Source organism: Sebastes umbrosus, chromosome 13 (assembly GCF_015220745.1).
Source record: "Sebastes umbrosus isolate fSebUmb1 chromosome 13, fSebUmb1.pri, whole genome shotgun sequence".
Lineage (NCBI taxonomy): Eukaryota > Metazoa > Chordata > Actinopteri > Perciformes > Sebastidae > Sebastes > Sebastes umbrosus.
In genome coordinates, this window is record NC_051281.1 from 5,261,637 (window position 1) to 5,281,096 (window position 19,460).

General features: G+C 42.3%; 1 protein-coding gene across 12 annotated transcripts in view; it reads left to right on the forward strand.

The window, feature by feature from the left end:
• The window catches only part of dgkh (diacylglycerol kinase, eta), a 65,167-nt gene that overhangs the window by 35,152 nt on the left and 10,555 nt on the right, over nt 1-19,460 (forward strand). For 11 of the 12 annotated variants that reach the window (XM_037789383.1, XM_037789386.1, XM_037789382.1 and 8 more), the window contains 16 exons: nt 893-1,025; nt 4,806-4,912; nt 5,632-5,757; nt 7,166-7,268; nt 10,832-10,994; nt 11,133-11,241; nt 11,593-11,814; nt 12,101-12,192; nt 13,338-13,437; nt 13,578-13,881; nt 14,347-14,478; nt 16,784-16,918; nt 17,037-17,154; nt 17,332-17,442; nt 17,784-17,880; nt 18,935-19,042. In XM_037789383.1, the coding sequence (XP_037645311.1) occupies nt 893-1,025; nt 4,806-4,912; nt 5,632-5,757; nt 7,166-7,268; nt 10,832-10,994; nt 11,133-11,241; nt 11,593-11,814; nt 12,101-12,192; nt 13,338-13,437; nt 13,578-13,881; nt 14,347-14,478; nt 16,784-16,918; nt 17,037-17,154; nt 17,332-17,442; nt 17,784-17,880; nt 18,935-19,042 (2,160 nt within the window). The remainder of the gene's footprint in view (nt 1-892; nt 1,026-4,805; nt 4,913-5,631; nt 5,758-7,165; nt 7,269-10,831; nt 10,995-11,132; nt 11,242-11,592; nt 11,815-12,100; nt 12,193-13,337; nt 13,438-13,577; nt 13,882-14,346; nt 14,479-16,783; nt 16,919-17,036; nt 17,155-17,331; nt 17,443-17,783; nt 17,881-18,934; nt 19,043-19,460) is intronic. The other variant, XM_037789391.1, reaches the window with a different exon arrangement.

The window sequence follows — 19,460 nt, forward strand, 5'->3', positions numbered from 1 at the left end:
TGGAGTACAGAAAACGTAGCTTAGTGTTAGCTAAAAGCTTTTCAATGTCATGGCTGAATATTTAGATGATTTCGACTAGAGCTGCAACGATTAATCGATTAATGGTCAACATTTAAGTTGATCACCAACTCAATTAGTCAGTTTGAGTAATTTTTTAAGAAAAAATTTCAAAATTCTCTGTTTTTTCTGGTTTCTTTACTCCTCTGTGACAGTAAACTGAATATCTTTTTGACAAAACAAGACATTTGATGATGTCATCTTGCGCTTTAGGAAACTCTGATCAATATTTTTCATAATTTTCTTTTCATTTTATAGACCAAACAACTAATCGATTAATCAAGAAAATAACCGACAATGAAAATGATGGTTAGTAGCAGACCTAGTTTGGTCTTGAATTTGATGGACGCCCGTATTTATTTGAGCCAGAGTATACGGATATTAAGATTTCACAACGAGACTTCTTGAGCGAGACTTGGACACAATAACAAACAGACTGGATCAAGTGAAAGGTCAGGAAAAGGTTTGATTTCTCTGTAGGATCCTTTCCATAATGTTGTCAGACACTTATAATAACAGTCTGAGCCTGTCTGCGGCAAAAACAGGAACTTTTAGTGAACTTAATGTTACATCAACGCTTGTTTCACGACTGCTGGTTACAGCGCCCTCCCTCAATATTGGACCAATTTCAAAAATGTTTGTTCCCCATTAGTCACTTAGACACAAAGACATGGGGGAAAAGGTTGGAAAAAGTACCAAAGTTACCCTTTAATATGCAGTCATTTGTAATGAAACCTACAGTAGATTTGTCATAGTACATTTTTCTGCACTGTGCTTGCCTTTCTGTGACTGTCATCCCAGTGCTGCCAACCTGTTTTAACCTCTCCTTTGCCAGACGGCACAGTTTAATGTGGAACATTTCTCAGGGATGCACAACTGGTACGCCTGCTCCCACGCACGGCCCACCTTTTGCAACGTCTGTAAAGACAGCTTGTCTGGGGTCACGTCTCACGGCCTCTCCTGCGAAGGTAGGTAGCACACACGCAACACAACACACGCTAGTACACATGCTGTCTGTCAAACACGTGAATGCTAATTTGCTGGTTTGTTTTTAGACGAGTACTCACACGCAGTGTTTCCTTACATAACACCCTTTTAATACATGGCCTTTTGAAGCAGCTCTCACTCATTTATTACATCTCATTACTGGCTCTTGGATGGACTTCCTACTCTCTGTTTAAAGATCAGACAGCATTGCAACAGATAATTTGGAACTGCAAGTCTGGGAGTTGGCAGCTCTTATAGGAAGGTATATGTTGCGTAAGGACTCGTGAGTCATTGAAGTGAGAAAACTCTTTGTTCGGTTGCATGTCCAAGTGGAGCAGATTGGATATACCCGAGCCAGCGTGCAGTCTTTGAAACGCTCTCGGTTGTGGAGTTGGATGCCCATCAAACTGTGAGCCTGAAGTAGAGGGAGTGAAAAGAGCTGGTGGTGAATTGCCATTAACGCTGTCACAGTCTCTATCCATATGCTTTTATGTTAGATAAGCTTTGACTCACGCTATCTGAATTTCATTTCTCGCATATCTCCATTTACCCATGATGACGGAGGAGAAAAAAACGACTGTTAGCAGATCCTGTGAATGACGCCACGTCTCCTCACCTCGTCTGTGAAAGAACACTGACGTGGGGCGCTAAGAGGAAGGGGGTTGACACGGGAGGTTGACACCATTTTTTTTTTAGCTGGTGTAAAGTGTCGGTGACAGGCAGCAGACTTTAATGAGCACCATCTGCATATCCTCTCACTCTAATTTTGCTAATGTTCCCCCTGCGAGGGCGTGCACGTGGTTGCGTGCACGCGTCTCGTGTATGTCTGTATGTGGGAAGGCAGTAAGAGCCTCTCCACTCAGAGCTCATTATCCTCTACACAATGAAGCCCTCTCGCATCCAGAGCACAAAGCTTAAAGCAAGAGACACGGAGAGATGGAGAGTCATTAGAGCAGCATCAAACTCTTGTGATCTAAATCAGCTTATCTCATCTCATCAAAACACTGAGTCAAAGTTTATAGCGGAAACACGGTAGTTAAAAAAGTTCTTTTTATAGAACTGTCACTTAGGGCTGGGCAATATGACGATATATATATCGTCAAAATGATATAAAAATGTCTATCTTATATGTTTTCCTATCTCGTTTCTATCACAATATAGGCTAAACCTATTTTATTTTCTCCATGATTTCACTAAAACCGTTATGTTCATTTTGCACTCAAGTTCTTAAAATGAGAAAATACTCAGCACTTGTCAAGTTTTTAATTCACACAGGAGTTTAGAAAAATAGGATTTACCATGTCGTTATTTAATATAGACTATTTATCTATTGAATTACCAGAAAACATGCCATATCGTGATATATATCATTATCAAAATATGAAATTACCTATAATGTGATAGAAGATAGATGTTCCTCTGTGTCCTCCTAGTGCTCCTACAATGGCATTTGCAGGATTTCAACGCGCCCGAAGGGACACAACCAATCAGAGCCGAGCAGTCTCTCCAGCAGCTGTCAATCACTGCAAACGAAACTCACAAACTCCGACCAAACAATCAAACTAGGCAGAGCTGATCAAATATGAATCAATATTCTGTTACTGTAAAGCTTATTTCTCGTCTCAAATGTTTTCAGAAACATCTTGTAGTGTACTGTTTAGCTGTAAAATGAGAAAGTTTGTGACTTGACCGCCAAAATCAAGCACCGTCCGTAGAAAACATTCTCATTTTACAGCTAAAAATAATAACTAAAATATGTTTATAAAAGATTTGAGGTGAGAAATAGGCATTACAGTAATTTGACAGTTTGATCAGAGTTTTGCAAGCTTTTATTGACAGCTGCTGTAGAGACTCCTCGGCTCCGATTGGTTGTTTAGATTCGGGCATGTTGAAATCTTGCAAATGTCGTTAGGAGCACTAGGAGGAGGAGAGGAACCTGATTTTTCACAGATTATCTGTCTCATCAGGCCTGTCTCCTAAAAATGATATTACCATACAACTAAACTGCATTCTCAATTACATTTGGAAGGAAACATATTTTGTCGCGGAACATGTTTGTGTCTTTGACATATCACAAATACGTTTGTAAGTCTGCAGACGGCCGCAGCGAGTGATGTAGCACAACAAGTGACGCGCAGTGCAAGTGACGCAATATATTAAGCGACCGTGATCCAAAGTTACCAACTGCAGCCTTAATGGAGCTCTTTATTGGCTTCATAAATATTCCATCTGACATTTTCTATTATGTAGATTCATTAACATTTAATATACAGCACTTATGTTAAGAGCACAGTAGTTGCAGTACAACCCGATAGCAGCCTGCTGATGTCTGACGCCGGGCAAATGAGAGACAGCGAGAGGAGGATGATCGCCCATGAGAATGAGAATGTGAGAATGGAAGAAAGAGAGAACAAAACAGAGGAGAGGAAGAGCAAGAGAGCGTCTCTATTAAACGTCGAGAGCAGCCAGTTTCACAGCAATCAACACGGCTTAAATTTCCCTTCGATTTCCTGCGCAGGATGGTCGGGGGATTGATTTGTGCTTCCTAGCCACAAACACACACAAACACACACACACACATAGACACACATCTCTATTTCATCATCGCACAAACACTCACTCAGCTACACACGATGTTTTCCTCCAGTCTGCTTGGTGAATGCTCAGGGTTTGGCCTGGCCATTAACAGGCAGCGGTATCATGTCCTCTGAATTCTCCTAATGCTCTGCTAATGTTCCCTAACAGCATTTAGCGGTGGACTAGATTGAAACATCAATTGTTGCTCCCGGATATGACTCTGACTTAGTTTGTGTAGACTTCCTATAATGACAGGATCGTGTGTGTGTGTGTCGGCGCTATGTGTGAGCATGGGTGGGGTTGCTGGAAGCAAAGTTCCCTCGGAGCGCAGACATTATTCATGAGTCTGGTGCTAAGTGCCTCATCCTTAATGGAGAAAAAGGCGAGAGCAATCTCCATCTGCCTATACATCTTCATGGGAACCATTCACGCTCCATTTACATTTCACTTTTGAGTTTCTTATTCAGAGCAGCCTGCATTAAATACATTAAAGTCCAATGTGTGAAATGTGAAAGTGCTTCTCTTGGCCTTACAGTCTCTCATACGTATACTGAGTGAACCTTGACAGACGGGCTGATATTAATGTTTTAAAAGTCACTTTGTTTCCAACCGAGGTATACAGCAGGATCTCTGTGACGTCAAGCATTTTAAAGGAATAGTTGTTCATTTTGGGAACTACGTGTATCTGCTTTCTTTCTTGCGGAGAGTTACTGTACATGAGAAGATTGATGCAAATCTCATATCTGCTAAATACGAAGCTGGAGCCAGGAGACGGTTAGCTAACGCAGTAATCCAGCAGGTAGCGTTTAATATGGATCTGGATTAACCTGCCCTGTGTGGTCCAGGGTTCAGGTCTTTCTTAGCCTGTTGCTGGTTACAGATAAATGGATTGAGACCTGTGACGTGGAGCTCAGCTTTGCTTCTATCTGTCAGATATGTAAGTGCAGAACAGGCTCAGGGAGGTTAGTAATTACACCCACTGACATCTCATTAAGGCTTGATTCATTAGAACACTGTACTTTGCGGGGTGTGTCTGTTCCTGAATCGTGCATCAGTGTCCCGTGTTTCACAGCTTTGAGAAGAAAGAATATGAAGCTAGCTAGAGTAATTTTAATTGATGTTATTAAAGCTGGAAAACATCGTCAGTCTGATAATGTGTTGACTGTTTTGTGTTTTTTTTACAGTGTGCAAATTCAAAGCCCACAAACGCTGTGCTGTCAGAGCCACTAACAACTGTAAATGGACAACCCTGGCTTCCATAGGGAAGGATATCATTGAGGATGAGGATGGGGTAAGTTTGCATGTGAAACATTAGCTTGGTATGATTTTAGGAGCTGCTAACTGTGTAATTAGCCTTGTGTTCTACTGTCAAAGTTAACGCGAGAATAGCGCGTTAATGCAAATTCATTTTAATGCCACTAATTTCTTTAACGCATTAACGCAACTTGCGATTTTTAGGTTGTAGTGGGCTCAGTTTTAAAGCTAGAGTGAAGATGCTGGTATCATATGAAACTACAAAACCTCAGAAATCCATTGTTACCGACCATGTCATACTAGCTTGTTGCGAAGGAGGTAAAATAATGCTCCAAAGTTACACTCAATTTTGGCGAGGAAGAACTTGCATGGCCATTTTTAAAGGGGTCCTTTGACCTCTGACTTTGAGATATGTGAATGAAAACTCTGAGATGAACAGAATGAAAACTGCATCTTATTAGATAAAACAGATGTACACAAACTGCATAATTTGCATATCTTATCGCAATACTCGCAAGTATCGTGATAATATCTTATCGTAGGGCCTCTGGTGATTCCCACCCCTAATAATAATAATGCAAAGTGTGTTAAAATCAGTGTGCTTCAACACAACTTGTTCATGCTCATGGATTCATCAGTATCAGAAAAAGAAAGAGAGGTTTGGAATCATTGTGAACAGAGAAAAGTGCTCCTAGAAGAAATGATAAAATTAGACGGTGTAAAGTGTTTGTTGAACTGTGTGTGTTGAACCCACAGATTGCGATGCCTCACCAGTGGTTGGAAGGAAACCTGCCTGTCAGTGCCAAGTGTGCCGTGTGTGATAAGACGTGTGGCAGCGTGCTGAGACTGCAGGACTGGCGCTGCCTCTGGTGCAAAGCTATGGTAAGACATCTGTCGCATACGCATAATGCTTAATTTCCCCCCATTTAAAAAGGATTAAAATGACACAAGAAGTTGATCATTTGAATCGTAATCGGAACATTTTAAGACAACAACAAAAAGAATCGTCTCAGCGTTGAATGTGGCTTGTTGATAGTCTCATATTTCAAAATGACTGAACTGTTTATGTTAATTGTTTGCCGTATGTAAGCTTGTAACTGCATCTCATTGTTTATTATGCTGGCAACCACAGTCAGGACATAACATTTCATAAACACAGGCCAGTTATATGCTGACTGATGGTTCCCACTGTCTGTTTTCCATTTATTGATCTATTTTTTGCTCCTTATTGAGTAACGTCTTCCAGCTCTGTCTTTGGCAGAAGGTCGTCTGGGTGATCTTTCTTAACCTGTTGTAAACGGTGACATAGACCCAGTTAAGCAGCAAAAAAATGGATGGATCTTACTGGAGCAATGCAAACCTTCAGCAGCAGCATTTCCTCACAGTCTGAGGAGTGTAAAGTCTATGCACTTTTGACTCTACCTGTTTTATAACCTGATGGGTCACACAGTGGCACTAAACCATTCTATTTTGCCATGTTTTTTGTAATAGGAAGTGGTCGTAGTCACCGTGACGTCACCCATTGGTTTGTGGACTGCCGTTTTGAAGCCTTTGTGTTGTCAAAGATAGAAGTTGTTCGTCTCTACTTTAGCTGTAACTTCTACAATAATACTACAGTATTTACTCACGTTCATAAAAGAACACAGAAAGAACATGAAAGAAAATGTGTATATGTATCTTTCAGGACCTTTGTCTCGCTCAGAGGCCATCCTTACCATAACAACGCTACTTTAGGAACAATGACATTTGACGGTTGCTGGCGTTACCACAGTTTTGCACTCTTGCACTATTTGTCTGAGTTTTATTTTTCTCATAAATGTATGACTTAATAGTGAGTCTTTTCTTGTAAATTTGTTTGTTTTTAATCTCAGAATATCCAATTTTTATTCTTGTAAATGTACAACTTTAATCTCAGAAATTCTAATTCTAATACGGCGTCATAGTTACAAGACTTATTTATTTATGTTATTATTATTTTTTATTTATTTATTTATTTTACAGGAACAGTGCACATTCCCTATATTACTGTAAATGTGCAAGTGTTAGCCACATGGCAAATGTTCCACTGTTGTCTCTTAGCCAGATGTTAAATTAACCATTAAAATAACATGAAGCAGACATCTAAAGGGCAGACAACATGCAGAATGTTGTCATTCATCAATCAATTTCTTTTAAATCACCACACCCATAGGGAAATTGATGTCATTGCTGTTGTACATGTACATGAGAGAAAAGATAATAAAGTCTTCAGTCTTGCATAAATCAATTGTATTTGCTGTCGTTCTTCTAGGTGCACACAGCCTGTATGGACCTGTACCCTCGCAAGTGTCCTCTTGGTCAGTGCAAAGTCTCCATCATTCCCCCTACGGCGCTCAACAGCATCGACTCCGATGGTAGGCACCCCCCCATACACACACACACACACACACACACACAATGCAATCACGCTGACTCACTCAAAGGGTCAGAGGTTGCTGCCAGACGGCACCTATGAGCAATCGTTACATTTCAGAGATGAACAAATGAGATTTCACCCCATTAAGTGGGCCGATGTCGTCTCTCTGAACTCTGACCTTCTGCTCTGTCACATGGAGCGAGGAGAGGCAGAGTGTGATGATGTCACTCTGGTTGATCAACGCCTCTTTTTTCCACTACACCCACCTCTCCTGTAAACTGCTGGCACATGTGCTGGAAAACGGAAAGAGAAAGACAATATCATTATGTTCTCTTCGGGTAATTGGTCTCGGCATCAAATCCATACTTTGTTACTAGCTTCCTGTTAGTCCTGTTAGAGAGAGGGACAAGGCGCTGGTACTTGTTCCAGGAAATTGCCAGTTTTTTGTACAGCGAGGTGGTTAAAAATAGCCCTATCTGACAGGACGACACACACCTTTCTGAGGGCTTAAAATAAATCTGCATCTTGAGCCAAGATGTGTGTGAGAGGAGAATCATAATTAGATGATTCCCCATTGATGACTGAATGGACACACACACCCATCACGTAACATTTCATGAAGCACACAGACATCACAGAAGAAGAAGAGCTCTGCAGATGGCTGCAAAGCACCCTGAGGCTCCCTCCAGGCTCTCTGTTCAGCATAGTGTGTCTGTATTTCTTTGTTCTAACCATAGACTGAATATAAAGATGGAAGAAGTGAAGCCAAAATATCCCGGATACGGGTGCTGCCATCCTGAGATTTTGATGTCATTTGGAGGCAGAATCTCGCAGTAATGATCGGGCGGTTGAGCCGCGGTATCGAGGTCCCGCCTACACACCCGCCCGAGCCAATCGCGAGCCGAGAACGGCCGCATCTTGTCAACGAGAGAGACTCTCAGCTGTCAATCATGACATCACACTCCCTTTTTATAGCATCAAATCACTAATTAAAACCAAACTTATAACACTTGAACAAACATCAGCGTGATAAGAAGTACATAAAATGACAGAAAACATCTTTGGGGATATTTTATTTGACGTGTACTTTGACTTTTTAGTTTGGTTCATGTACCATCTGCTAACATCACGGGGGCGGGATTTATGAGCTATACTGCAGCCAGCCACCAGGGGGCGATCCAGATGTTTGGCTTCACTTTTGGGGAGCTGTCATGTTGTCCTTCTTTATATACAGTCTATGGTTCATGCCATAGACAGCATAGACAGCTGTGATTGACAGCTGCTCTGAGTGAAGTAGTCACAGCCGAAGGCTCTGAATTGTACGAGAGAGGAGATGTAACTTTAACTTTCCGTAACCGTCACCAGTCTGTGTAATAGAACATGTGTCAGTTTGATCATAAATGTAGTTATAGACATGTTATGGTCAGTTGTTGTGTCTTTCTAGCCAAACTGTTACCGTGGTGCTAACATAGCAGCTAGGTGGCTCACGCTAACAAGCTCAGCTCGTGATTGGTTTGTGGGCGGGACCTTGATGCCGTGGCTCCAGCCCTCCCGATCACTACTTCTCAATATGGCAGCTCCCGAATCCGGGATATTTTGGCTTCAATTTTGTACAGTGGGAGGAAGTGAAGAGGCATCGTCCATCTATATATATATACATATATATATATATGTATATATATATAGTCTATAGTTCATACATGACGACTCTGTGTCTTCCTCTGTGTATAAGTCTGTCTGTATACATCGGTGTGTGTTTGCATGTGTGTGTGTGTGTGTGTGCTTTCCAGAACCCACATTAAACCCATTTTAGATGGAGATCAGCACCTGCAAGACAGACTCAGATAAGCGTGTGTGATTGAATTACTGTTTCGGAAGCCAATGGCTGGCTGGCTCTCTCACACACACACACACACACACACACACACACACGTATGCAGTACACACTAATTGGTGGAAGGATAAAAGACAGGCAGAGAAAGGGAGGATGGGGAATCCAGATGAAAGGAGGAGGACAAGAAAACACAGAGAAGGGATGAATTAAAAAAAAGGAAGATATATAATTCATCTCTCTTTCTCTCTCTCTCTCTCTCTCTCTCTCTCTCTGTCTCTGTCTATGTCCTTCACTCGCTCTTCATCTCCTCACGTTCCAGGACCCCCCTCTGCCCAAATGCAGGCTGGGAAAAGGGGGAGTTTGGTTGTAATTGGCTGAGGGGAAGACTGCAGCACGTGCCGGAGCGTTGTGACTCCCCTTCCCTCCCCTCCTCTCTCTTCCTCTCTCCTTCTCCTCCACCCACCCTCGCTCAATCCATCCGTTACTGACAACATCCCAGAGAGAGAGAGAGAGAGAGAGAGAGAGAGAAATCGAAGAGGGTAGACAGAGATTAGAGAGCAGAAGGAAGACGTGAAGGATGCGAGGGGGGAAAGGAAAAGAGTGCTAGGAGGAGATAGCAGTGCCACACAGACACACACACACACACACATATGGTGGAAGCCCTTATATGCACGGAGCTGTCAACACAGTGGGGGGTGTACAGATTATGCTGTAAGCACAGAAACCTCTTGTTGCATTACCTCCCACAGATTAGAGTATATGTATGTGTGTGTGTGTGTATTCGTGCTCCACTAGGAAGCAGAACACGTGTTTTTGGCATGTGCTGTGCTCCCCATGCATTATTAGACTCAGTCTGAGCACGCTCTGAGACTGAGATGTTGACGGTGACAGCTACTGCATCCAGCGCGGCTCTACTCTGAGCTGGTTACTGCTTATAGAACGTTAAAGGATCAAGTCATGTCAGTTTTTGGGAAGACACCCCAGGTGAATAGGGTAAAAAATGTAACTTATAGATATCACCATGAAACTTCCCCAGTTGATTACTCACATTAAGACAACTATTTTTTTGTATTACATTTTTTATTTTTATTTTATGTTTTAATATGCAAATGAGGCATTATCTTATTAAATAATGTGCTATTTTTCATACATTTACAGAACAGAAATCTCATTTTGTTGACATATTAGAGTCAAAGCTTTTTAAAGAAGGGGATTTTGCATATCTCTTAGTATCACTCCATAATGAAACTGGGAAGTTTGGTGTATGTAAGTGCTACTGAAGTGAAGATTTCTGGCTCAGAGTCTGAGAAAAATCTCATTTTGAGAAAACATTTTGCAAGACAGGTGAATAGGGTAAATACATTTGATGTTTCCATATGCAATTGAGGCGTTATCTAATGCTAACATTTTGTGAATTTAGTAGAAATCTACAGACGCAAACATACAAAGTAGTAAAATAAACACCTAAATGTGTATTTTGGATGTTTTCGTTCCACTAGTCGGAAAATCTGGGGTGTCTCCCTTTATTTTTATATTTATATATAAATCACAAATTTGCCTCAAGTTGATTTACAGTCTGTACAGCATACGACACACTGAGAAAAAAACGTTTAACTTGATGGAAGAATAGAAGGAACCTCAAGAAGAGCAAAAAGAGGAGGGATCCCTCTCCCAGGACAGACAGACATATTCACTTGCTCCTTTTTCTGTTTGCCATTTCTCCTCAGGCTTCTGGAAGGCCACCTGTCCCCCGTCATGTGCCAGTCCCCTCCTGGTCTTTGTCAACTCCAAAAGCGGCGACAACCAGGGAGTGAAGTTCCTACGACGCTTCAAGCAGCTGCTCAACCCGGCTCAGGTCTTTGACCTGGTCAACGGCGGGCCGCACCTCGGGTGAGGAAAACAAACGGAAAAAACAGCTCCTCAAATTCTGATGTGTATAGCTGCAGACACATAAAACATCCAGGAATATAATGCATGGATGAATGAATAAGTGAAATGAATAAGTGTGTTTGTGTGGGTTTTTTTCAGTCTGCGCCTGTTTCAGAAGTTTGACAACTTCCGGATCCTGGTGTGTGGAGGAGATGGAAGCGTAGGCTGGGTCCTCTCAGAGATTGACAAACTCAATCTTCACAAACAGGTACTTTAGTAAACTGTAGCATTATGGGTACATTGTGATGCCAACAAAAACAGCATTGAGCAGAACTTTACATATTATTTGTACGGTAGTTCTCCTGTATTCAAAATAAATGGCAGTTGCCTACTATCATGAGCATATTAAGTAGATAATAATAAAAAATGCATAACCTGCCAGAACAGAGTAAGCTGCAAGTAGATCTGATGTGTCTTTGGCCGACGTGCCTGTTGAGCTGTTTGCCTTTGCTGCTGGCCAGCTTACATAGAAACACACATAATACACACACAGGCCTCATTTTGATTGCAGCAGGCATGTATTCCCTGTTTCCTAATAAACCCTGTGCACGTGTTTCAGTGCCAGCTGGGGGTGTTGCCCTTGGGCACGGGCAACGATCTGGCCCGGGTGCTGGGCTGGGGCCCCTCGTGCGACGACGACACCCAGCTTCCCCAGATCCTGGAGAAGTTGGAGAGGGCCAGCACCAAAATGCTGGACCGCTGGAGCATCATGACCTACGAGATTAAGATCCCACCCAAACACAGCTGCCCCACCACGCCTGAGGGAGCCGACGACTGCCAGGTACTCACAGGAGTTGACAGATATTCACACGCGTCAGTAGGCACAATCAAACCCAGCAGGGCTTCCAGACAGACGGGGAGTAGGAGGGAGCCGAGCACATGCTGGAAATAGTGCCTGACATTTTCAATTCAGCTTCACCTCAGCTCAGGTTCACAACTGGACGAAGGGAAAGACATTTCCCCATGTTGCTCATAGCATACTTATCTAAAATGTTTAAAGCTCACTACAAGATACAGTGCTAACAAACAGTCATGCGTACTCTTTAACATGTTTTTTTTCTCTCCAGTTTCACATTTCAGCCTATGAAGACTCAGTAGCTGCTCACCTCGCAAAGATCCTCAACTCTGAGCAGAACTCTGTGGTCCTCTCCTCTGCCAAGTACGTGTTTTTAACTCACCAGCATGACCCCAAACAGCCCGACTAGAATCAACAGAACAGAACCAGTTTAGGACAGCACAGATTTACACCACAGTGAATTCCAACAGTACAACAGTGTTTTTTTACTGATGTTGTCCTATCACAAATATACACCACTATACAGGTGTGTAAAATGATGGTACGATTCTTAAATGGTCTCATAAAGCAGAATCAGTTTACAACACATAGCACACATAGCTTACGAACACACAATTTTGACTAGATTAGTCGATAGAATCCTATGAGTCTTAGTCGAAAAAGAATTTCTTTGGTCGAGGACAGTCCTAATATATATATATATATATATGATATATATATATATATATAAAGATCTATATAGTGGAGGCAATAAAATCCTTTTTATATCAATAAAAGACTTTATAAATCAATACTTTGTGTCAAAGTATTGATTTCTTTAGTTAAGTAGCTGTGTAATAAACGGGAAAATGTACAGCGAGCCGCTCATTATTGCAAAATGAACCCCGACAGGTTGAGTGGAGGGGTATTGAATCACCCTTAAGGGGGGTCATTTTGCAACAGTGACCCGCTAGCTGTACATTTTCCCGCTTATCACATGGCTACTTACTAAATAAATCAATAATTTTACACAAAATATTGATTTAATTTTTTTAATTTTTTTATTAAAAAAAATATTTTATTGCTTTAAAAATAATTTTATTGATTTAAAATGATTTTATATCTTCTGCTAAAATAAATAGTCCACTCGCTGTACATTATCTCTTACATATAGAACAACAACACAATGGCATTTGTAAACAGTAAGACAATAATAGTGCAGAGTGCAAAAGTTGCTGGAATAAATATGGAATGATTAATGCAACAGGTTACTTTATATACAAATGACATAAATACAGTGTGTACAGCGATGACTTTTACATGTAAACAATACATCATGATATAGAAAGTAAAACCCAATAAGATGAATAATAAAATTGCAGAATTATAAATGAGAAAGGACAGCACAAAAGTGTAAAATTGCAAAAGTCTTTAGATCATCAGTCTTTATGATAGCCACCAGAGCTCTGATTAATCTTGTCATACATGAAACAACCACTAAACACTGATGTTTTCTTCCTGTCTCTTAGGATCCTGTGTGAAACCGTGAAGGATTTTGTTGCCAAAGTTGGGAAAGCCTATGAAAAAAGTCCAGACAACACGGATGAGTGCGACACCATGTCTCTCAAAGTAAGCCTCAAAAACAATGCATTTAACATCCATCAGTCCACGCCTGTGCTGAAAGGCCACTCCCTCTATATTACATTTCCTCTTAATGCTGCCACAGCACTCTACCCAACCTCTCTTCTCCTCTCCTCTCCTCTCCTCAGTGTGCCATCCTGAACGAGAAACTGGACTCCCTCCTCCAGACCCTCAACGCAGAGTGCCCGGCTCTACCTTCACTGCCCCACTCCACTCCTCCGATCGTAGAGGAGGAGCAGGAGGACGAGGAGGAGGAAGAGGAGGAGGCCAGCGAGGAGAGCCTGACGGAGCTGAAGGAGAAGATGGAGATGGAGGAGACGGAGAAAGGAGGACGAGCCCCGCACCACCTGTTCAAAAGCAGGGAGCAGATGATGCTCCGGGCCAACAGTCTGAAGAAAGCACTGCGGCAGATCATAGAGCAGGCCGAGAGAGGTAACGCATACCGAGTTATTATGGAGGGAAAACCCACCTGAACCCACTTTACCCAACGTCCTCTGTGAGGGAAAATAATTAAACACCATTTGAGGCTGGCGTACGGTTTAAAATCTTGGTTTGAAATTGCATGAGGAGCAGGTTTTTGTGAGGAAAAAGGCAGAAATCAATGCTTATCTGAAGGAAGAATTGCCTTTGTTCATGTATTATATTGATCTCCTTTGTTAAGTCAATGGAGGTTAGGGCTGCAACTAACGGTTATTTTAAAAATATTCAAGAGACTTTAGAGAATTTAGACTTGTTTTTTCTTAAAAATAAACCAATTAATCAATTATCAAAATAGTTGCCGATTCATTTAATTGTTGACAACTAATCAATTAATTTATTAATCTTTGCTATGCATGCATTGTGGCATGTATTGCATACAGTATTGTCTTTATCTTTCCTGTGTTTTTCTGTGTTTAGTGGTGGATGAGCAGAACGCCCATACGGACGACACCGAGCTGCCGTCTCCGCTGGAGTTCAGGAAGGACAGCGAGGAGGAGAACCGAGACAGTGAGAAGGACGAGGACACCAAGGAGCTGGAAGCAGTGACATGTGAGTGCACCACCGCTGCTTCTGCTGCTTCGGCCCTGTTTCAAATCTCCGACCTGTGTTTCCTGAAAACCTTTTACCTGCTTGGCCCTGATGCACTTCCATCCTGGGCCATTTTCCAAAACACTTAAGGCCAGCTGGCATTGTTCTCAGTCACTTAAAAGACATTTAGTTTAATTAGTGGTTGAGGCCTACTTTGAGACGATAATTATAAAACACATTCCCTCCCTCTTCTCTCTACTGAGAGAGGGGAACATCGCTGTTCCCTTCATTTAGGCCAGTGGTTCTCAACCTTTTCAAGTTGCGACCCCCTCCAGAATAATCAGTTTGGTGTTCACAATCCCCCAGTTTTGTTAAGTTTGAACAGCTAACACCTAGGCATTGTCCAATGTACTCAAGGCACTGTAGATTTTTGATGCGTTCCTTGACGTTTTCTCTCCCCTGACCAGCCGGAAATCCCCCATCAGAAACTTATGCACACTTTGCCTCTCACAAACACACTCAATAAAATCTATTCTAAGGCAAATTATATCACAAGTACAGGTGATGTAATATAAAAACTATTCCCCAGTCTAAAATATGTTTTTTATTTATAATTTATTCATTTTCTCCACAACCATGGGGTCCCGACCCCCAGGTTGAGAACCGCTGATATATGCAAATATAGACAAAGTTAAACAGATTATTCTACTTTGTGAAGTGAATAGGAGATCACTCAGGATTTAAATGTCGCCCCCTTGTGTATGTTTCGCTCCCTGCACCACAGAGAACCAGACAGCTAATGGAAAAAAAAGTGCTGCTGACGCAAATCATGTTTCCTGTCATAAATAAACTCAAGGATTAGTGCTAAAAGTGCACAGAGGAGCCCTCCTCTCCCGTGATGTTCCACCTCTCGCACCAGGCCAAGCTGTTTATCTCTCCATCTTCAGTCTGCGGCAACTTCTTTAATAATAAATGATCGTACCTGTCGAATCTGTGCTGTGGCTGGGCGTCTGTTTATATGCATCTGTATGTGTGTAATATAGGCAGCTTTGAATGTGGATGCATGTTAGTGTGTGTAAATGCGTCTCTATGTGAGTGTGTGTGTGCGACGGCTACAGGATGTGTTATTGTCTTAGGGGCAGAAGTTCTTCCTGTTTATCATGGCGCTGCTTCCTTCCTTCCACACATTTTCCAGCCGTTGGAAGACTAGGAGGTATCAGTCAAACCCTCCGCTTTGTATCCTCTCCTTGTTTCCTCTTATTGCCTCCTTACTCCTTCCTGACCTGGACACAAAAAAAACACTCTCTGATTGTTCATCTTTACAGTGAATGTCAGCGTCCCAGTCTGCCAATCTTGCATATATTCGTCGCCCCGTAGAGGATTCACGTGGTGTCAACACGAGCTGTGTTGCTATGTGGCGAACACGCGATGTTCAGAGGCCGTCATCGTGCATTCACACGGAAAAACAGCTGAAATCTAAAAAAGAAGCGAGGCGACATGAAGCTGTGCTGGAGCTGTGTGACATTACCTAACTAAGCACGCACATTTCTAAATGAGACCAATGCTTTTACAAACCTGTCAGCAGCTGACCAGAATATTAACACTTTTTTCCACTTTAACTTGCATATGACTCTGATATTGTACATATTTTTGTACATATATGTATGCATATGTAATATTTCTTTGTTATTTCTTCTTTTAGTGGCTGACAAATCCAGCTTGATACATGCACAGCAATAAAACGTAGCTCCCAAATCCTTCAGAGTTAAAGCATCATCATCACAAATACCCAAAATCGCCAAAACACAATTATATATATCAAAATACTCCTGTTAACCTCCACTTTGACCTTAATAACTTCAGTGTTTTCACCAACTTCAAGGCCTAAGTTTATCTAACTTCAAGGTCAAGGTCCTTGCTTTTATTCTGAAGGCTAGAGTCCCCTACCAGAGGTCCTACTAGTTCTGGTGACTACACTACCATACAGGAGGTACAGTGTTGAGCTGCGTATGAATAAAATGTTTCAACGTCAACTGACCGTTGACTGTCAACTTCACAATAATTGTTGTTCATTGTCAAAGATGGCTCTAACTTTTTAAAGATATTTGTTTGTTTTCCTCCCGGTATGGCAGCCCTGCCCACTCATAGCAGCTGAGGCGCGTTTTGTTATGCCCCCTGGTGGGATGAGAGGGTGGTATCACATTAAAAAGTGATGTCATTGTGCACCCTCTGTTGTGTTTGCCCCCCGAGGAACCACGATTATGAATCAAAAAAAAAAATGTCTGTAGAGAAACGGCATGATGTGAACTTTTCTTTGTGTCTCCAGCCGCTAAGAGTCCCTGTTCTCCGACGGAGAGGAGGGTGAGCCGCAGCACCCAGTCCTACGGCTCCTTCACCATCACCCCCTTCACCACCAGCAAGGAGAACCTCCCGGTGCTCAACACGCGCATCATCTGCCCCGGTAAACACACACATTTCACCTGACCTTAACGAAACACACAAGGACAGGATCACTCGGACGTTTCATCTCAGCATCATGTGACAGACGTCCATGTGTGTACGTGTGTGTGTGTGTGCAGGCTTGCGGGCGGGTCTGGCTGCCTCCATCGCTGGCAGCTCCATCATTAGTAAGATGCTGCTGGCTAACATCGACCCCTTCGGTGCCACGCCCTTCATCGACCCCGACCTCGACTCACTGTAAGAGCTGCGTCTCTCGTCGTGTGTCCTCTCCCATCTTTGTCACAGTCTTTCTCTCTCTGTCCACTCGAGTGTAAATCTATACCCATATCTGTCTCTCTCTGTTTGTCCTTGATATATTTGTGTGCGAGCATCAGCTTACTGACTGTTTGTCTGCTTGGTTTTTTTTCCACCCAGAGAGGGCTACATGGAGAAGTGTGTGATGAACAACTACTTTGGCATCGGCCTAGATGCCAAGATCTCCCTGGAGTTCAACAACAAGAGAGAGGAGCATCCAGAGAAATGCAGGTGAGACACATTTCTGTTACCTCCAGGCATCTCTCAGCCATCGAGCAACATCATTCCCATCAAGGGAAAGTGTTTTAATCAATCATTGCATACATATGTATTGACAAAGCATTTCTTATGATGGAAGATGTGCATATTCATCCTAATATACTCCATATATTATGATTAGTCAAGCAGATATTGCTTGATTTCTTGTGTTCTGACTCTTAAAAAAAGAAATATAATCACTAGGATACAGTATAATCTACTATTAAGGCTTCAAACAGACATTCTTTTAAGGTTTTATGATCTTTTAACTTCACAACCCTTTCCTATTTCACCCTCTGCTCCCTCCCACACAGGAGTCGTACCAAGAACATGATGTGGTACGGCGTTTTGGGCACGAAGGAGCTTCTGCAGAGAACCTACAAGAACCTGGAGCAGAAGGTCCAGCTAGAGGTGAGAAAGAGAAGAACACTTGCTTTTACTTAAAAAAGTCTGAAAAAGTCACGCCATAATGTACAAATCCAGACTGCACCTTGCACGCTTGCAGGTTTTATATGAAGCTTTAGACATCTACTGTAAGTCTGTACACCCAGACAGCTGAAGGTTGTACCAATCAGCAAACAGCGGGGAGTGATTTAGAAGCAGGATGTTACTCGCCTCTTCTCAACACTCTTGAACCTCTTGAAAACGCTATTTAATCTAAGCGTTGGTGAAGCATGATTCTGCAACCGCACAGCCTATTTCTCACCTCCAATTTATTCAGAAACTGATTTGGACTGTTGAGGAGCAACAGGACAACATGCTTTTAGTGCATGTGGCTGCACGGTTACAGCTGATAATGCCGTCCCAGCCGACTGATGGCACTGTTGCCAGCGTTAGCACCGTCAGTTGCGAGCCGCCGGCTCAGCTGTCGCCATGTTGAGATCCGTTTAGAGGCAATAGAAATGCTCCCAATCTCACATTTAGCACCTTTTAATGCCCATTTATACTTCAGAAATTTGATTATGTTCAATGCAAAATGCTCTCTTTTTTTGCAGCTTTATGGCTCTTTGCTTTTGCTGTGAAATTGTCCATAAAGTTAAACAAAGGTGGCAACAAAAGGTAGTAAAATATATTGCATTTTATGGGTGTAAGTAAATATTGATACAGTATCGCAATATTATATTTAGTGAAACTGTGTCAATTTTTAATTAATAGTTTACAGGCAAAGATTTATGACAGACAGCGGTTCATTTTGTGTTTTGTTCTGATGTTGGATTTTACGGGACTGTGATAAATATACTGTGAAAGTTTTCCTAAAATTTTGATTTTAAAAATTGCAATATATTGCCTTGCTTAGAGTATCGCAATATATTGCAATTAATATGCAATCCTAACCCCTGTATCATGATACATATTGTATCGCCAGATTCTTGCCAATGCACAGCCCTATTAGATGTTCATGAAACCTGCAGACACCCTGAATCTATCCTATAAACACTGCTTTGTTATTGTTTGTCTTTCCCAGTGTGACGGCCAGTACATCCCCCTGCCCAGCCTTCAGGGGATCGCTGTGTTAAACATCCCCAGCTACGCAGGCGGGACAAACTTCTGGGGCGGCACCAAGGAGGATGATGTGAGTACATTGACAGTACGCTAGACGGACTCTGTGTAAATGTTCCATCCTGCTGGAAGTGGTGGGCGACTCAGATCTCCTTCGGAGAGGAAAAGGGGCAGGTTCTTTTCCTCCTCCTCTTCAAGCCCAACGCTCCACCTCTCTCGTTTTCTCTGTTGTTAAATATGGAAAGAGCGCCTGGACCCTGGTTTAACATGACCCCGATAGCCTGGAGGTGCAGGGGGAGGGATGGTTAGAGAGATATTTGTGCTTGTTTGCTTAAGGCCCAGAGCACAAGGGCTTGCTGAGGGATTACAGTCAGTTTGCACACACAGACACACACACACACACACCCCTCAGTGAGCCCCTGCAGAGTTTACCCTCGGACACACATACTGTATCTGCATTTGGTGTTATGTAACTGTTTTGCTGGAGAGGA